The 15,874-nt window shown below is 39.9% G+C and overlaps 1 protein-coding gene across 1 annotated transcript in view; it reads right to left on the bottom strand.

The window, feature by feature from the left end:
- Positions 1-14,241, bottom strand: part of lmo4b (LIM domain only 4b) — a 29,448-nt gene extending 15,207 nt beyond the window's left edge. The window contains exons 1-2 of the mRNA XM_020918812.2: positions 13,789-14,241; positions 10,641-10,878 (exon numbers count right to left, since the gene is read on the bottom strand). Coding sequence (XP_020774471.1) covers positions 10,641-10,873 — 233 coding nt within the window. The 5' untranslated portion in view covers positions 10,874-10,878; positions 13,789-14,241. The remainder of the gene's footprint in view (positions 1-10,640; positions 10,879-13,788) is intronic.
- Between the last annotated feature and the right edge of the window lie 1,633 nt (positions 14,242-15,874).

Raw genomic sequence — 15,874 nt, 5'->3', positions numbered from 1 at the left:
GTCTATGTAGTTCCCTCTGTATTTTGTTAGCTATTGCTGCACCATAACTCTTAATTTAGGCAAAGGGACTTGTAATTTGATATATTGTGAGGGTCCATTATTGTGAGAACTTTGACGATATTTCGGTTATTGTTACATCCCTAATCACTGCCGAACATCCCTCCATAGACATACGCGCATAACCTCTCACCCCTGCAGCATGATGTCACTGCAAAGTATCAATACCAACAGAAAAATACCGCCACTCCACATTCCTGCCTTCCCGCTCAGGAGCTGCACACTACTTTTGGTGGCCATTTTTTGCAACCTAATAATAACCTGGAACATAAGCAATCAGGCCCTAAGAGGATTTGATTGTACATCCAGGCGGAGACGTAGTGCTTTTGCCATTAGGAGTCCTGCGAGCGCTCTGTCACTGCCGTGTTTCCATTAGAACGCCGGAGCTACTCGCCTTGATATATAATGTGCATGGGTTAACCTTTTCAATCATGGTGTCAACACTTTAGATTTGCTTCTGCTCATCTCTTTCGTCCCTAACCTTCTCTCTCTCCTTTCTCTCTCTCTCCTCTCTCTCTCTGCCTCTTGATAATGAAATGCTTGCTCCAGCTTCCCTTCTATCTTCCTTCTGAGTCCACAATTTAGATTACTTCATCTCGGTGAGCAGCAAACTGAATGAAATTTCGATTTGAGCAGAAAGTAATTTACTGGGATCTGGACCCATTTGTCATCATATCTCACCGGGTGTTTGCTCTATCACTGCACTTTTCCTAAGCAATCAAATAAGACCACGGCATCTGACATGCTCGGCACGGCGGAGGAGGGGGGGCCGTGGGGAGCGGGGGGCGAGGAGGGTAAGGGATAGGGGGGAGTGGTTAACCGGCCGAATTGCACGGAGAAGAAGTCGGGATACAGAGGAATTAACAAGCTACGTGAATGTTTAACAAGGTACGTCATTAGACGTGCGATGTGTACGATTTCAAAGATTACAAGGAATATATTGATCTGGTTTTATGGTTTAGTTATCGTCTTGACCTCTGTAATGTCAACATGAACACAGATAGGTCACATTTATTTTCAGCCGATGGCCTTTAGTTCTTACAAATGGTGCTGTGGTTGAGTGCTGTAAGGTTGCAGGGTTAATTGCAATTGCAAAGGCTGCATTTTTTTAAGTTCTATAATTTTCCTCAAACAGCAAAATATTCTGTTATTTTGCATAAAAAACTGCTAACCTTCATAGTTAAGAACTCTACAAACAATTTTTTGAAATGTGATTGAGTTTTTGACCATTCTTCTGAACATGTCTGAAATGTGAACTTTGACAAGAATCCTGTTATTAATAAATTGCAAAGTATCAGAACAATCACAATTAAAATATTATTTTGTTGTGTTGTATGAAAAAGGCTAATAATGCTACTAGAAAGTTATGTGTAATAATATTAGTGTAGGTTACTGAGCCGAATGAGTCGAGAGAGCTCCAGCAGACCAAGGACATTTTTGTTTTGTTTTTTACCACAGAAAGAAAACTTTCTCAAAACTTTCTCAAGGACAGTTACAGTCTAAAACTGACATAAACTGACCTAAAACATCAGAATGTTCACGTTGTACCTGTACTTGACATCAACAGTATTTCTTATTTTCCATCCAGGTTAGTATTTTGTTCCTATAGAAATAGAAGGTTCATAAGTGTATAAGTTATTCTTGTTTCTGAATACCTTTTTGCACTTGGTTTGGTATTTTTTAGGTTTAAATGAGCAAAAAGCATTGCAGTCTGAGTAGTCTGAACTTCAAACCTAAATATCGTGTATACCCAGCATTCTGGGTAGTTCTGAGATATTTAAGAGAGAAGAATAGTTCTACGGGAACGGATTGACAACTGTCTTGTTTGTACATAACAAATTGCAGATATTTTAAGTGGGAGCAGCACTCTAAACTGTTAACAAAAGGATTTATCAAAATCTTGCAGCAGGCAAATTAATATTTCAAGCATTCAAGCCATAACCCAAGCAGTTAGATATATTGACAAACAAACAACAAGCCAGACCTCTTTGCAAAAGCGACTGAAATGGCTTTCAATAAGACAGCCAAGGCAGAAGCAAATTTTGTCTTGGCATCATTTAGAAAGGCTCCATCAAAACTCAATTTCAGAAACTAATTAACTGGAGACTGTCGTCACAACACTGCCAATTCTGCGCCTTCTCCGGGACAGACGTGGGACTGAAAAGCCATATACCAGGGCCTTGCTTTCAAACATTTGTGTTGAGGATAACATCTCTGCAAATGTGTTCGCACTATTTCAAAAGAGTGGTTAATGTGAAGGCATCTTTCTTAGTCTCACTTCATGCTGTGGTAGCAGTCATATATGGTCATGTATGAAAATCCCCGTTTCATAAAATGAGGTAAGGATGTTTCTATTTTAAAGTGTTTGTGTCAAGATTATTATCTAATGTTCCCGAACAAACGATCCTAATGATAGAGTAAAGTTACATGACATCAGCTTTATAATTTACTGACTTTTCTCTTACCATATTGTGGCCTGCATAATTGACTATTGATTAAAAGAGTGATCTTGGCATCCCTCTCTATACTGAGGTTATAATTATTAGAGCTGATGGAAAACAGGATTGAATTTTCTGCAAACGTCCAAACAGCGGTAACTAAAACATTTGAAGACATGTTTTATGCCATTTCTGTTGGATTGACAAATGTGAAAAGCATCATCAGCATAGTCATTTTTCAATATTCAATATCCCCCACCCCTCCCTCAGACCTCACCCTGCCAAATCACGTCGTCATATGTTATCATGAAGAACTATTGACAGCTTGTCCGGAGCCTCAAAGGATGCCTGCTCTAATCAACATGTCACTTCTTGTATAAAATATTTTCCAGGTATTATTTTCTTCGGCTTTGAAAACTGTGGGATATAGTTTCAATTCCCAGCATTAGGCTTGGGTCTGGCTGCACCTTTAAATCTCCTAAATTACTTCTGAAAGCTGCAGAAACAAAGGCTGGAGGACATTTGCAGCGAGCTCTTTGTATTTCGCCACAGTGTGGAACTCATACCAGGTTAATTATTTTACCACGGGAACGGCTCTTGATAGTATTTGATTTAAGGAGCCCGTGCCTTTAGGTGCTCAATTAAGTTGCTATATCGGTTTGAACTTGGGCTCTAATGGGCTCCTCTGCCAGTGAACTACAGCGCTGGGGTGAAGCCGACACCCTGGGTCACTATAATTAAGGCCAAGGGACTCTTTAATTGCAATGACACATCTGGTTTCTCCCTAAAAATCAGTAGCGCTTTGAAAACGCTAGAGACGGCTTTATCTTGATTTATGTCTCTGCCTCCCTCTTGGATTTGACTTTAAAATGCTAGTGGGCTTGAATTAAAGAACAAACAAAAAAAACACATTTGGAGCTGTCTGTTGTCCATAGGCGATGACTATTGAGTTTCATTTCAGCGCTGACTGCCAGGTGAAATATAGCATGGGCTGTCTGGTAAATGCAGAGCTCATTCAGCGAGGCCTTTGAGTAGGGTAAAATTACCCCACAACAATGATTTCTGCAACACAGTCCATTAAAAATGCCTCTCTACATCAGCAGCCAAAGCACCTTAAAAGCACTCGGCCATATTGATACTGAAGCGGGGCTTTGCATAATGGCACGGGCTGCATTAGAGAAGAGCAGGGGCGGGCGGGGAGGGGAGGGGGCACATTGTAAGGATGAGAGGGCGGTCCGTGTGGTTAGAGTTACACTGCAAAAAGTGATATCTAAGGAAGTTAAAGGCGTTATACTTGATTTTATCAATGTGAAAAACAAAACTAGATCATTTTAAACAGTTTGTAGTGGAACAAAGTTATTCCTTACTTACCTTGTGCTTTCTGAACATCCTGACTAGTCACGTAAGGAGTTTATAGGTGTTTTTCACAACTTTAAGAGGCCAGAGTGGAGTTTTTGCCATTAAAGCTAACAACAACTAGCATGCTAATGCACACCTCCTTAATATCGACCAATAACTCAGACAGCAGCGAAGATATTTTAACCTCAAGAGCTGTACAGCTATACAGTACATCTGTACTGTGGCGAGACACTTTTGCTCAAGGGTACAGGGCCTTAACAAATATATCAATTAGAGCCCGACTGTTAGCAATTAGCTGCTGTAGCTCCTGCACATAAACAGGCTGTTTTCTATTGGCCTATTGTAAAGTGACTATATTGGCCGTATATTTGTTACTGGACCTGCACTGATATGTAAATGAGCTGTCAATAGATGTGTGAATGATCCACATTTATGCATATAATTAATTACCGCAGCGCGCACGTTTTTACGGCTAAAGGCTAATAGCGGTAGCTTCTTTTCTAGCTAGGAGTTATGGGTCGGTCGCGATCGAAGCGGCTCTTAGAGCCGGCTCTTTGAAGTGAACGACGGGAGCATGCTTCTTGTTGGGAGCCGTGTTTTCTCTTTTTCTCACTTTTTCTCTTCAAGCCGCTTGTAGACCCGTAGTTTGACAGCAGCAGCGGCTGAAAACGAAACGTTCAGAAATCTGCGTGTGCACAGGATAAAAAAAAAAGTGCATATTTGGCTGCAGTTCAGCATAAAATGAATAAAGCAGGACTAATCTTGGGCTCGAGAGAGAGATAGAGACCGAGTCCCGACACTCAGTCCTGGTTCAGTTCTGGTTTAGTCCTGTTTTACACATGGTTTAAATCTGTTTTAGTCCTGGTTTAGTCCTTTTTCAGTCCTGGTTCAGTTCTGGTTTAGTCCTGCTTGCAACAAAACAATCTCAAGAGTCGCTTGGGAGCCGAAAGAGCCAGCTGCTTTAGTGAGCTGAGCCAAAAGAGCCGGTTCTCCAAAAAAAAACTGGAATACCCATCACTAGTAGCTAGAATGTGATGCAAAAATGCCATTAGGCCAATCTACTGTATGTAAATATGATGTAAAGAGTCAGAATAACAATAAATGTTGCCTAAATAAACCCAATTTAGAATCCACTAGAGCCAAACCTAAGTTTTTTAAACAATTCAAGATTTACAGTGAATTTTTACATCACTAAATATATCGGCGATTATATCGGTTATCGGCAGTGCCAACTCCCATTATATCAGTTTCATATCGGCCACAACAAAATCCATATCGGTCAGGCTCTAATATCAATAATATTTTTTTTGAGATTTAAGCAGATTTTATTTGACAAGTAAACTTATCTACAAGAGAATAGACTTTTTTTTGTACGTAAAACAAGAAAAAAGCTCTTGTTTAACACAAATTAGAAAAAAACAACAGTTTGCACTTAAAATAAGATCAAAAATCATATGTTGCCACTTGAATTAAGAAAAATGTGTTCCATTGGTTGCCATTATACTCATACTCAAATCAAGAAAATGTAAATAAAAGTAATTTGAACTCACCTAAATATTGATTTTTGCAGTGCAGTTTGAGTACGTGCATGTGTTTTGCAGGGGGAGGGGCGCTGTGGGTGTCGGACGGCGATGGGTGGGAGTGGGAGGGGTTTGAGGGAAGGGGGGGGGATCAGCCAAATTACACTTGGATAATTCAGAGTAACAGATCTGGCCCCTAGTGAATTGAAAGCCTTGAATTAATTCTGTTATGACAAATCAAGATAAACGTCCCCCCTAAATTGCATGCGGTTTAATTAATTTCGGAGATCCCGCTTTTTGCCCGGGCCTAATAGTTCACATTCTCTTATGCTGTCAGGGTGCTTGAGTGGGCAGACTTCAAAGTGATATTAAATACCCAAGTATTAAATTTACCTCACACGTTCTATTGGAAAAGTGCCATTTAATTACCTAGGCTTATTCAATTAAGGGGACAGCATTCTCCCTGAAAAGTAAATTAATTCTCCGACGACTGGCAGACCACAGAAATAATATCACCTCGGGCTTAAGACAACATGATCCCGACTGAAAAGCCAAACTTCAGCAGTGTTTGACATTAAAGGTCACACCAGCGTGCTCCCTGCCACAAACTAATATTCTTTATTTGGGTTCATTAAGCCTGGTTTATAGGTGTTAAAAAGCAATTTACTATTCGCCTTCCCCACAGGGAAAATGTTCGTCTCATAAAAGGCTCCAGTGCCCCGAGCCATGTGTTTCCAAATATACGCTCATCAGAGTCGTAATGACAGGTAAGGAAGGCGAAATCTGAAACTGTTTACTTTGCTCTATCTTTGATTCGAGTAGTAGGGTGTTGTTTTCTTAAAGGTGTACCGCTTTTAACTTTTGGGTTTGGCTTTGGCTGTGTTATTGCTTTGCCAGGAATGTTCCACAGTATGGCATTAAACTCTTTGCATTTGTTTGTTTTTTAAGATTGTATTTTGAAAAACGCTTCACATATCTCCGCAGATCTGCCTGTAACTTGGCTGACTGGTGGTGGAGATAGATAGGTTTAATGCTATATTGTGGAACATTCTAGGTAAAGCAATAACATCTCCATGGAGACGAGCTGGCACGGGACCCGCCAATAGAAAGGTTACACAGTTTAACATCAACAATCATGTTCTCATACTTGATTGAATATTGTCTGTTTTGCCAAATAAATCAAAATCGCTGACGTGTTTCGTGCAATAAATGGTTGCTTTTCATTTAGCAAATACTGTATGTGTTACTATCCAGACCATACTTCATCTGGGCCGTTCCAATCTGAAAAATATACTATGCATAAAAGCTGCATCATTTTAGATAAGTGGTTTGGTCTGGTCAGTAAGATTACGCCCAATGATGGATGACTCCTGAAGAGATTCCACGCCAACTAAAAACGAAATAAGTCTGGTTAGTCTATGTTACACTTATGTGATGCGGAATAGTTTCCAAGCATCTGCAAATAGAAAACCTTTCAGAAAGAATTGATAGTTTGAAAAAAATGACTGTATAATCAAAACCTTCTTAGCCAGCTTCATTTGAGGTGGGCAAAATCATCGACTATTTTGCACCACTTGGAAATTCTGACAAAACTATGGGCCTGTTTACATGAGAACGCTTGCAGGTAAAAACGACAAAATATTTTATCGGAAGTGCCTTTCGTTTAGACGGTGACGGAGTTTTTGAGGCTTAAAAACGCAAAAATCTGAAATCACCCTCCAGAGTGGAAAAGTTGAATGTAGCGTTTCCGTTTACACTGCCCAAGACGCAAAACTCTGGTCAGACCTGCTCACATTGCGTACGTGTTTACGTCACATACATCACCACCGAGCGTCACCACCGAGCCTCCTGGCATGCAAACCCAATCGAATTCCACACACTTTTGCGTCACCGTATGCACGCAGATTTCCTCCAGAAAACGCTCCTCTAAACCTGGAATAAAAAGTGAAGATGCGATGCCACTTTTGCATCTTCTGTTCACAGTCAGACCATCATCATATAAACGTAGATGATATGATAAAACCCCAAAACTAAAACAGGACTAGAAAAGGATCAAACTAAGTCTATGCAGGTCTAAATTGAGCTCAAAGAAGTACAAGTGTCAAAATGTCAATGCATCCTCATATAAGCCTATTCAGTTTGTATAAGAGTACTAATAGTTTGAGAAGGTGTTCCCCAAGGCTCCATCTTAGGCCCTTAGCTGATCGTGTTATATATTTTCAAAATGATGAAGCTAACCAAAGTCTAAAATGCGATTATAATAAGTGACCTTTAAAAGCTTTAGTGGCAGCATTCTAGCTAGCCCAGTGATGGCCTCAGATGTTTACGCTGTGTGAAATATCCCCGCTTGATTGATGGCTGATGGCTATCTTCCCAGGCCAGGCGTAGTACATCCCATTATAGCAGTGATATGATGCATTTCAACTTGGCCGTCCTGATCAATCAGATGAGCGTTTTCATTATACGCTCCACTCTGGAAAATATATGTCATTCGAGCTGTTTAGCAATCCATTTCCAAAGCCCGTCCTGTCCCTTTAAGACGCGAAGAGGGGAAAAAAATAACGGCAAATGGCCTTCACAATAATCCCTCTTCTCTATCTGTCTCTCTTGCTCTCTCTCAAAAGCCAATTTGGTTAATTAAATGTTTTGTTTGCAGTGTGGCGCTCATTCATTTCGGACACGTCATTGGGAGCGGATACAAGCCAGGGACCAGATCTCATTAGATAAAACCCATCAGGACTAAAGGAAATGGAGGGGGACTATAATTAAAGCATTTAATTGTGTAGACTCACTGTCAGATGTGTTGTTTTTTTTTTACTCCCTGCTCCTATCTTTATCTCCACTCAGATCTCCTGGTTCCATAATATGCATTTTAGCTCCAAACGTGCTCTTATTACAAGTGGGAAGGTGTATCCACGCTTTACCCCCACTTTCCAATTTTAATTACGTTATAGTCCCATTATGAATGAAGTACCCCATTGACTTTCTCATCCTTTTTATGGTGTGTGTGCGCGCGCAAAGACACACGTTACATTTGGAAATTATCAGAGCAGATTTAATGGCGTGACAATGTTGACTGCAAAGCTGATTCTTTTTTAGATTACTGCTTATCAGAGCGACGCATTTACATACTTATGATAAAATAGACTCAACTTATGCAATTTTCCGTACTGACAATGGTAAATGTATCCAGTTACAGGAAAGTTAAGTGATGGAAGACAATGTTGTTGCAGCGAGAAGGTGGGAGATATATTGAAAAATGGAAGTCTTGGAGATATGTAAAATTGTAATATTAGCGATAATAACTTCTGCAATAAGAGGAGGTTATAAATAAAAATGAAATTAACTTGCAGTGTAACCTTTCAAAATATAGTATGAAGTGATATTTCGCACCTGAACAACATTTAACAACAGTGTATGAAATTAAAACTTGAATTGAGCAAACAAAGATGGTCCAATATGGATTTTTTAAGCCGATACAGAAATCTCATATTTGGGTGATATTAAGCTTTTAAAATCTACAGTACAGCCCAAACTTATGTTCATTTGTAAGCTTCACTATACCTTTTCGCTTTTGTCAAAATAACCAATAATAAAATGTGGGATATAAATTCATATTTTCAGTCATTTAGTCGCTCAAAAAAGGCAAATCTGAAGCACTGTGACAAACTGGGAACTGAGAATCGCACATGGACACACACTTAAGGATCCACCGATATGACAGTGGTATCGGATATCTGCGCCGATACTGAAAATTTTGGTGGATCGGATATCAGCTTCCAAGATATCGGTTCAATCGATACCCAATTTTGTACTATAAAGTGTAATAAGACGATTTACTGGACCAAAAGCTGTTCTGTAGTGACAAAAACATTTAAATAATTTTATGCTGTTTGTGTTAAAAGGAACTCAGCCCCAGTATCGGCAGACACTTAAAATCAAGTATCAATATCGATATCGGCATAGCAAAACTTGTATCGTGCGTCCCTGTTTAAATGCTGAAAACTCTCCACTCTCTGAGCATGAACTCGACTCTGAGTATGAGGTAGACTTTCTTGGTAAAGCTAATTGTGGATTTGCATTTGGCATTTTGGAAGTGCCTCCCCATGTTTAACTAATGACCTAAGTGAATAAGAGAGGACTTAGTGTTAGAAGTTTGAGTGAGGCGACGCCACATCACAGGGCTCTACATTACCCGAATGAGCGTATCATCAGTGAGTGTGCTTGGGTGTCTGTCTGGCACACCTACTACAATATTTAAAAAGGCTCTCGTGCTAATTAAATGCTCCTTTCCATTAGAATTAAGTCCAAAGAGGTGATAAATCCAATATGAAATTCTGAACTCAAACCAAAGTCAGTAAAATGTCTCACAAGGTAAACACAAGACTCATTTTCTTTAAGTTTTTTTTTTTTGTGGAGAAGTTTGGAGGAGCAAATGGGCGTGACGGAACTCTCACTTTGCGCTGTTACTATCAACTTATCTTTGATCCACTTAAGCTGACATCCACAAGAAACATATGCAGGGCTGGGCAGTTTATCAAAAGTTAATCAGAACTGTTGGAAATAGCAGATGTTATCTTCGCTGCAACAATTACTATGATTTATCTTATTCTTTTACATGGGCTTTACTCTACTATATTCCCTTGCTGTCTTGAATAAGTTTTGCACTATAAACTACGGCATTTCGGAGTCTGAGGATTTTTTAACAAATGTACTTTATAAGATGTCCAAAGGTATAACTTAGGTACAACTTTTCAGCCTTTTATAACGCCAAAAGTCGATCTACGATAATAATAAGTGTAGTTTAATGTTACAATGCAAAAAATATCTAGTTTATATTCACACAGTTACTTCGGTCTAAACTTTGGAGTAAAAATGATTAGTATTTGATAAGCAAATTACACAAGTAAAACAGATCTTACTCAGAGGACAGATTAATAACTTCAATTTACTTTAAACAAGAATAATATATGAAACAGTCATAACATACGAGATCCAAATATTTTGTTCTACTAACTAAACAAAACTTTGCTTGTCAAAACAACTAAAAACACAATAAATAATCATCTCAAACTTTTGCAGTCAAACATTTAGACAGACATAATATTTTGTACAGTGTATTTGTATCATATTAGTCTAATTAATGTTGACAAAAAACTAAATAAATTAAATTGTGTGACTTTTAGCTGCCTTACCCTCGCGCTGACCCTTATGAATACAATTCCCAGCTACAGCTCCCAAACTTTCCCCGTGTTTTCCCCCTCACCTGATGTAGTCATTCCGACACAGGATCATGCCGCTCTTTGTGTAACACGACGTTCCGATCTCTCCGAGCTGGGCCTGGCAGCAGGAGCACTTGAGGCAGCGGCTGTGCCAGTAGCTGTCCATGGTGTAGAGGAGGAAGCGGTCGGCGATCTTGCCCCCGCACCCTGCACAGCGCTTCCAGGACAGCGACCCCGTGCCCACCGACGGCTGGCTGTTGCCCCCTGGATTCACCATGGTCCCTGGAACAAAGACAGGAAGACAGGAGCGGTCAGAGGGAGTAGTGCTAGACATACTTTAGTGATGAATCATTATTACACAATTGGATTCTGTTTAGGTTTCCTGGAGTTTGTTTACTTCAGTTTTACTCATTTTTTACTGTAGATGCCCAAACCTTGTATATCTGTTTAAAAAAATGTAAAACTAACCAAAACTACAACTAGTATCAAAACTACAAACTAATTTGGGCAAGTACTGACTGAAGAAAGTACACAAAAGGACAAAGCTGGACCTTTCTTGCATAATTTTAGAATGATCTTCATCTGTTTCACAACAAGCATAAGCCCACATAATAATTGAAAATACAATAATTATTAAATCATGTTTTTTTCATTGTATTGATTGTAATTGTAGTATCAAAATCCTTACAGAGATTAAGAAATTTTAGAATCAAGCCCTGTTCTTTTGCTGCTTTTTTAGTATTATTAATTAGATGCTATTGCAATTACTATGTTGTTTTTTTCCAATACCATTAACTGTGAAAAGTAATTACCCTTGAGGATCAATAAAGTCAAAGTCATTATTGGAATAGATACTTTGTAGTGCCAACATTTTTCTAAATTAACAGTTACATTCGAGCACACACTTCTCGCAAACTACGCAACATTTTAAATCAAATCCCAAACTTTATGCTGTGTAGTGTACAGTATTATCTTATATTATAGTGAAAGGGTGTACGTAATCATGCACAATAAGCTGCAATAACTCAACTCCTCTCCTGTTTTCCCTTCTTTGTGTGTTTCTGATGCACAAATGTTATTGCATACACCACGAGCAACAAACACAAGGCCTGGGTGTTGTTTTGGTGGTTATATGGTTTGCAGCAGCTGTACCGCTTCTAGACAAAACAAGTCTGTCTCCGGGACAATAGTGTATAATTGATATGCTTGTCCAGTGTTGTCAAGAGATTGTAACTAAGCAAAGTACTCACACACATCAGAACATCAGAATACACTGTCCTGTACGGTCTGCAATCATAAATAATAGCAGAATTTCAGAACTGATACTGTAAAGTTTGCATGAGTTTCACACAAGTTTGATTCATTTTTTGAGTAACTTGGACTAGACTGTAAAAACAAACTTTGATTTTGATTGTGTGTTCGTTATAGTGAGTTGAAAAGTAGTATTTGTGGCTACTTATATATCAGAGTTGAATCGAAATTGCAGTTTGAGAACTCCCAATTATTTAGGTAACAGCGTGTTCAATATAAACAATAAAATCCTTTAATTTTATTTTACAAACTCTTTCGTTTTTACACCTTTACAAACATGTTCTGAAATGCATAGAATTCTTATATTGGTCTGTCAGTTCATATTTTTGTCAAATGGAAATGCTCCTAGGGTTGTTTACAATGTGCTCTCTGATCTGAATCCTACTTTTTAAACACGAATTGCAATATTTATCAGAAAAAATCGCAATTCAATTTGTTCAACCTACTTTGATTTTGCCTCCTCTATTGAAATCCTCATAGTACACCGCTATCCAGAGCAGTAGGGTGTTTTTAGGTCATGTGTTGACTTTCCAGCCTCAACAACCCGATCAAGGACAGCCCCTATTCTCAATTATCCCATCTCTCCCTCTTCTTTCTCTGTCAGCCTCTCATTGCACTGACTGGCGTATAGTCTTTGAACATCTGCAGACTGCAAATTGCACCGGAGCACAATAGCCCGATCTCATTATGGAACTGTTCAGAGCGCGCTGTTCCGCTACAACAGAGCCTACGAGTCATTTAGCGAACTAATCTGCGCCCTTGATCTCCGTCTCATCCCCCGTGCTGTTGCTTCGTTGGACCTCTCGCGATGAATCTGCTTTAACCGATAACACCCAGCGCCAAAAAAAAAAAAAAAAAAGAACAATTACGCAGGCGTTCTTTTGTTCGGCTGTCCAAGGAATTTCACAAATAGTGCAATAGTTCAACACACCTCGCTTTTAATAGCTGGCCCGGGGGCATAGGTGTGCACGGGAACACACAAAAGACTTGGAAAACAATCGGCACTTTGCTCCGTGTTTACCGACACTTTTACGCATTGTTTTTTTGACCTCAATTGATGCATACGATCCGTCTCCAGAGTCATACCCTGTTCTCATCAGCGTTTAGCACCGGTAAGGTAATAGGGGCCACAGCTTTGCCACGCTACGGCGCTCCAGTAATGACGCTAAAGTGGTTTTAATCTATCGTGCACTGCGCTGGCATTTGTTTCGGCCGCAAAATTAATGTCTTTTCAGAATGTAATCCCTCCAATTTGGTCAGCCGCAGACAACACAAGCCCCGGATAACGCTTAAATCTTTGTTGAAAGGCAGGTAGAGCTAATTAGAGCTGGGTTACACACGATACAGGAGGGAGGGGGGGTTGCTCGCACACAGAAATGCATTCAGTTTAAGCCCATTACGGATGGCTCTTAGCGACAAACCGCAGCCTACCTTCGGCGATTAGATCTAAAAAGGACGAATGAATCAAAACGCAGAGCTGTAACCGAGTCCTATCTATGGATAAACAAGCCCATAGTCAAGTTTCATCCGGGAGAGGAGTTTTTCCGCTAGGAGATGACAGCGATGGGGACAGACGGGGAAGAAGTGAGGAGAGAGAGGGAGCAGGGGGTGGCTTTTAACTTAAATGGGCAAGTAATTACACGGGTAAGCAATTTAGGAGTCACTGAAATGGAAGAGAGACGAAAAAAGATCAGGCTAAGAGCTTTCTCTATTATGAAATTGCGTATATTTGGGATGTAATGGCAAAGTAGGCTGCAAACATTAGCGGGTAATTATCTGATAGGGGATAAGAGGGATTATGGCATCAACTACGAGGGCATTCTTCAACGACAAATACGGAAAGAAAACGCGCACGAACCACGATCAAACTTCAAAACCCACCTTGTGTTTAGGGCTAAAACCGGAGACTGTGTTGCAAAGTTGACGATCCGGAGATGAAAGGTAAACAGTGAGGCTTAAAGAGTCCCAAAAAAGTGTGATCTTGCTCAAAAATGTCCAAAAAACTACAGCAGCGGTCCGTGCGTAATCGACCTCCCCGCCAACAGCAAACCTCAGCCCGGGCTTGAGATCTCCGACGTTCCGCTGGCTGGCAAATGGAGTTATCAGATAGTATTTCCACTAGATGCTTCTTCCCTCTTCACTCTTCGCTTTGCTATCGTGTAAAAGTCCATAGCAGAGATGTGGATGTATCGTAATGTCCGCAAGAGAGGGGGAAAACTGCGAGAGGTATGGACGAGTTGAAGCGGCAGTTCAGCGTCCTGTTTTCGGCTGCGTTCGTCTCTCGCCTCGGTCTGTCTGTCTCGTCTCCGGGTCCCGTTAGCAGCTCCTTCTACATGTGTCGCTGACAGGAAAGAAACCTCCAGTAAATAGCTTTTATATACGCGTGACGACCGCGTATCGGCAGCCAATAGGAGCGCGCTCCGTTTGAGGGGAATAACAAATCCAGCCAATCACGTGGAGGCGTAATTGACTTGGACACGGCGCAGAGAGGAACGGAGACGGCAATGAACTAGACTAGAGAGATGTGAGTGCTAAATATGCATTGCAAATGACCAAAACAACTTAAAACAAGGAATTCAGCGACTTTTATAACACTTTTGTTACACCGTGGGCTACAATATCGATAGTCAACTGCCCCAGTTTCTTGTAAACTGACCTGCTAGGTAATTACACAAAATGGCCAAAATAGAATAGGCTATTTTCATGACTGAGATTGGATGTTATAGAAAGTTCTCGTAGCTGCTCTGATCCTTTGGGGTCACCACAATACGCATACTTAATCCAAAATAAAAGCATTCTAAAACATGAAAAGTTGGGTAGTTGTCTTGCTTAAGTAGGCTAAATGTAAACTCCATACTATTTTTTATGAATGCCATCTAAAATATAGGATTTCGGTTCATATGCCACATTAAAAACAGCAAAAAGCATATAAAAATGATAAATTTATGTTAAAAGCTTGTATTCTTTCAGTCGCGTGTGCCTAGTTTTTAGAGAAAACAATACAATACAAAACACTACATGTTTAAGATCCGATTTTCAAGTCAGTGGGTTTACTCATTTACTATTTAGTTAAAGTCTGGTTCAATTAAATCACGTAAAACTACACCCAATAGGACCACACTGGGTTCTAATAGATTGCGTTCAGAAAAGACGGTGCTATTTAAGAAAGCAAGCTGCACGGTAACATTAACTGCCTTACATGCGCCTCACGTCTCGGTTTAATTAGTTGACATTCAATAAGTACTTGGTTTACCGAGGGTGACTGCTGCAACCTCTGGGAAATATCAGGGCCCCGAAAGCTGCGTAGTGGCGCCATCGTCTGTCACGGAAAGAAATCGCAGCGTGGCCTTGTGTCGTTTACAACCCCATTACGCTCCAGGTCATTGGTTTCAACACCTATTAAGGCTAATCTGCCAGACCTTGATTTGGCTCACATCCTCTAATTCATTTAGTCTCACAGATTTTCACAGGAGAAAAGATGGAAAGACGAGATTTAAATGTAAAGTCACAGAGGTAAAAATAGGACAAAAGAAAGACGGCATTTTTGATAGTTGGAGCTGGATATTGGTTTTTCAGTGTTTGGCTCTGGTCGGTTTAGAAAGTTGAATTGTAATGGGCGATTTGATTTATTCTTTACAACATCATGCTAGTATAGAAAGCGCTAATTAGTTGCAATAACATTAAAGAGCGATGGCATCAAAGGAGACTCATAACGCAATGGGGGAAAAAACTAAAATGAAATCAGATCAAAGAGAACAAAAAGACGGTAAGCAAAGCAATTAGAACTAAGTCAACAAACAATATAACTTCAAAGGGAATAAATAATTTCTGATATATAAAATGTGGTATAAGATGTGATTTATTCAACAATTGAAGCCCAATCAAGTCTTCTATTGTCAAAAGTGCCAAGGGACTGAATAAAATCACAGCCCTGTAGTGTTTATTTGAGATGAGGATGGTTTCAATT

This window comes from Boleophthalmus pectinirostris, unplaced genomic scaffold, assembly GCF_026225935.1.
Source record: "Boleophthalmus pectinirostris isolate CB_2022bp ecotype Guang Dong unplaced genomic scaffold, ASM2622593v1 HiC_scaffold_7, whole genome shotgun sequence".
In the NCBI taxonomy this organism is placed as follows: Eukaryota; Metazoa; Chordata; class Actinopteri; order Gobiiformes; family Gobiidae; genus Boleophthalmus; species Boleophthalmus pectinirostris.
Note: the sequence above shows the minus strand (reverse complement) of the source record. Positions and strands in the feature narration are given on the sequence as shown.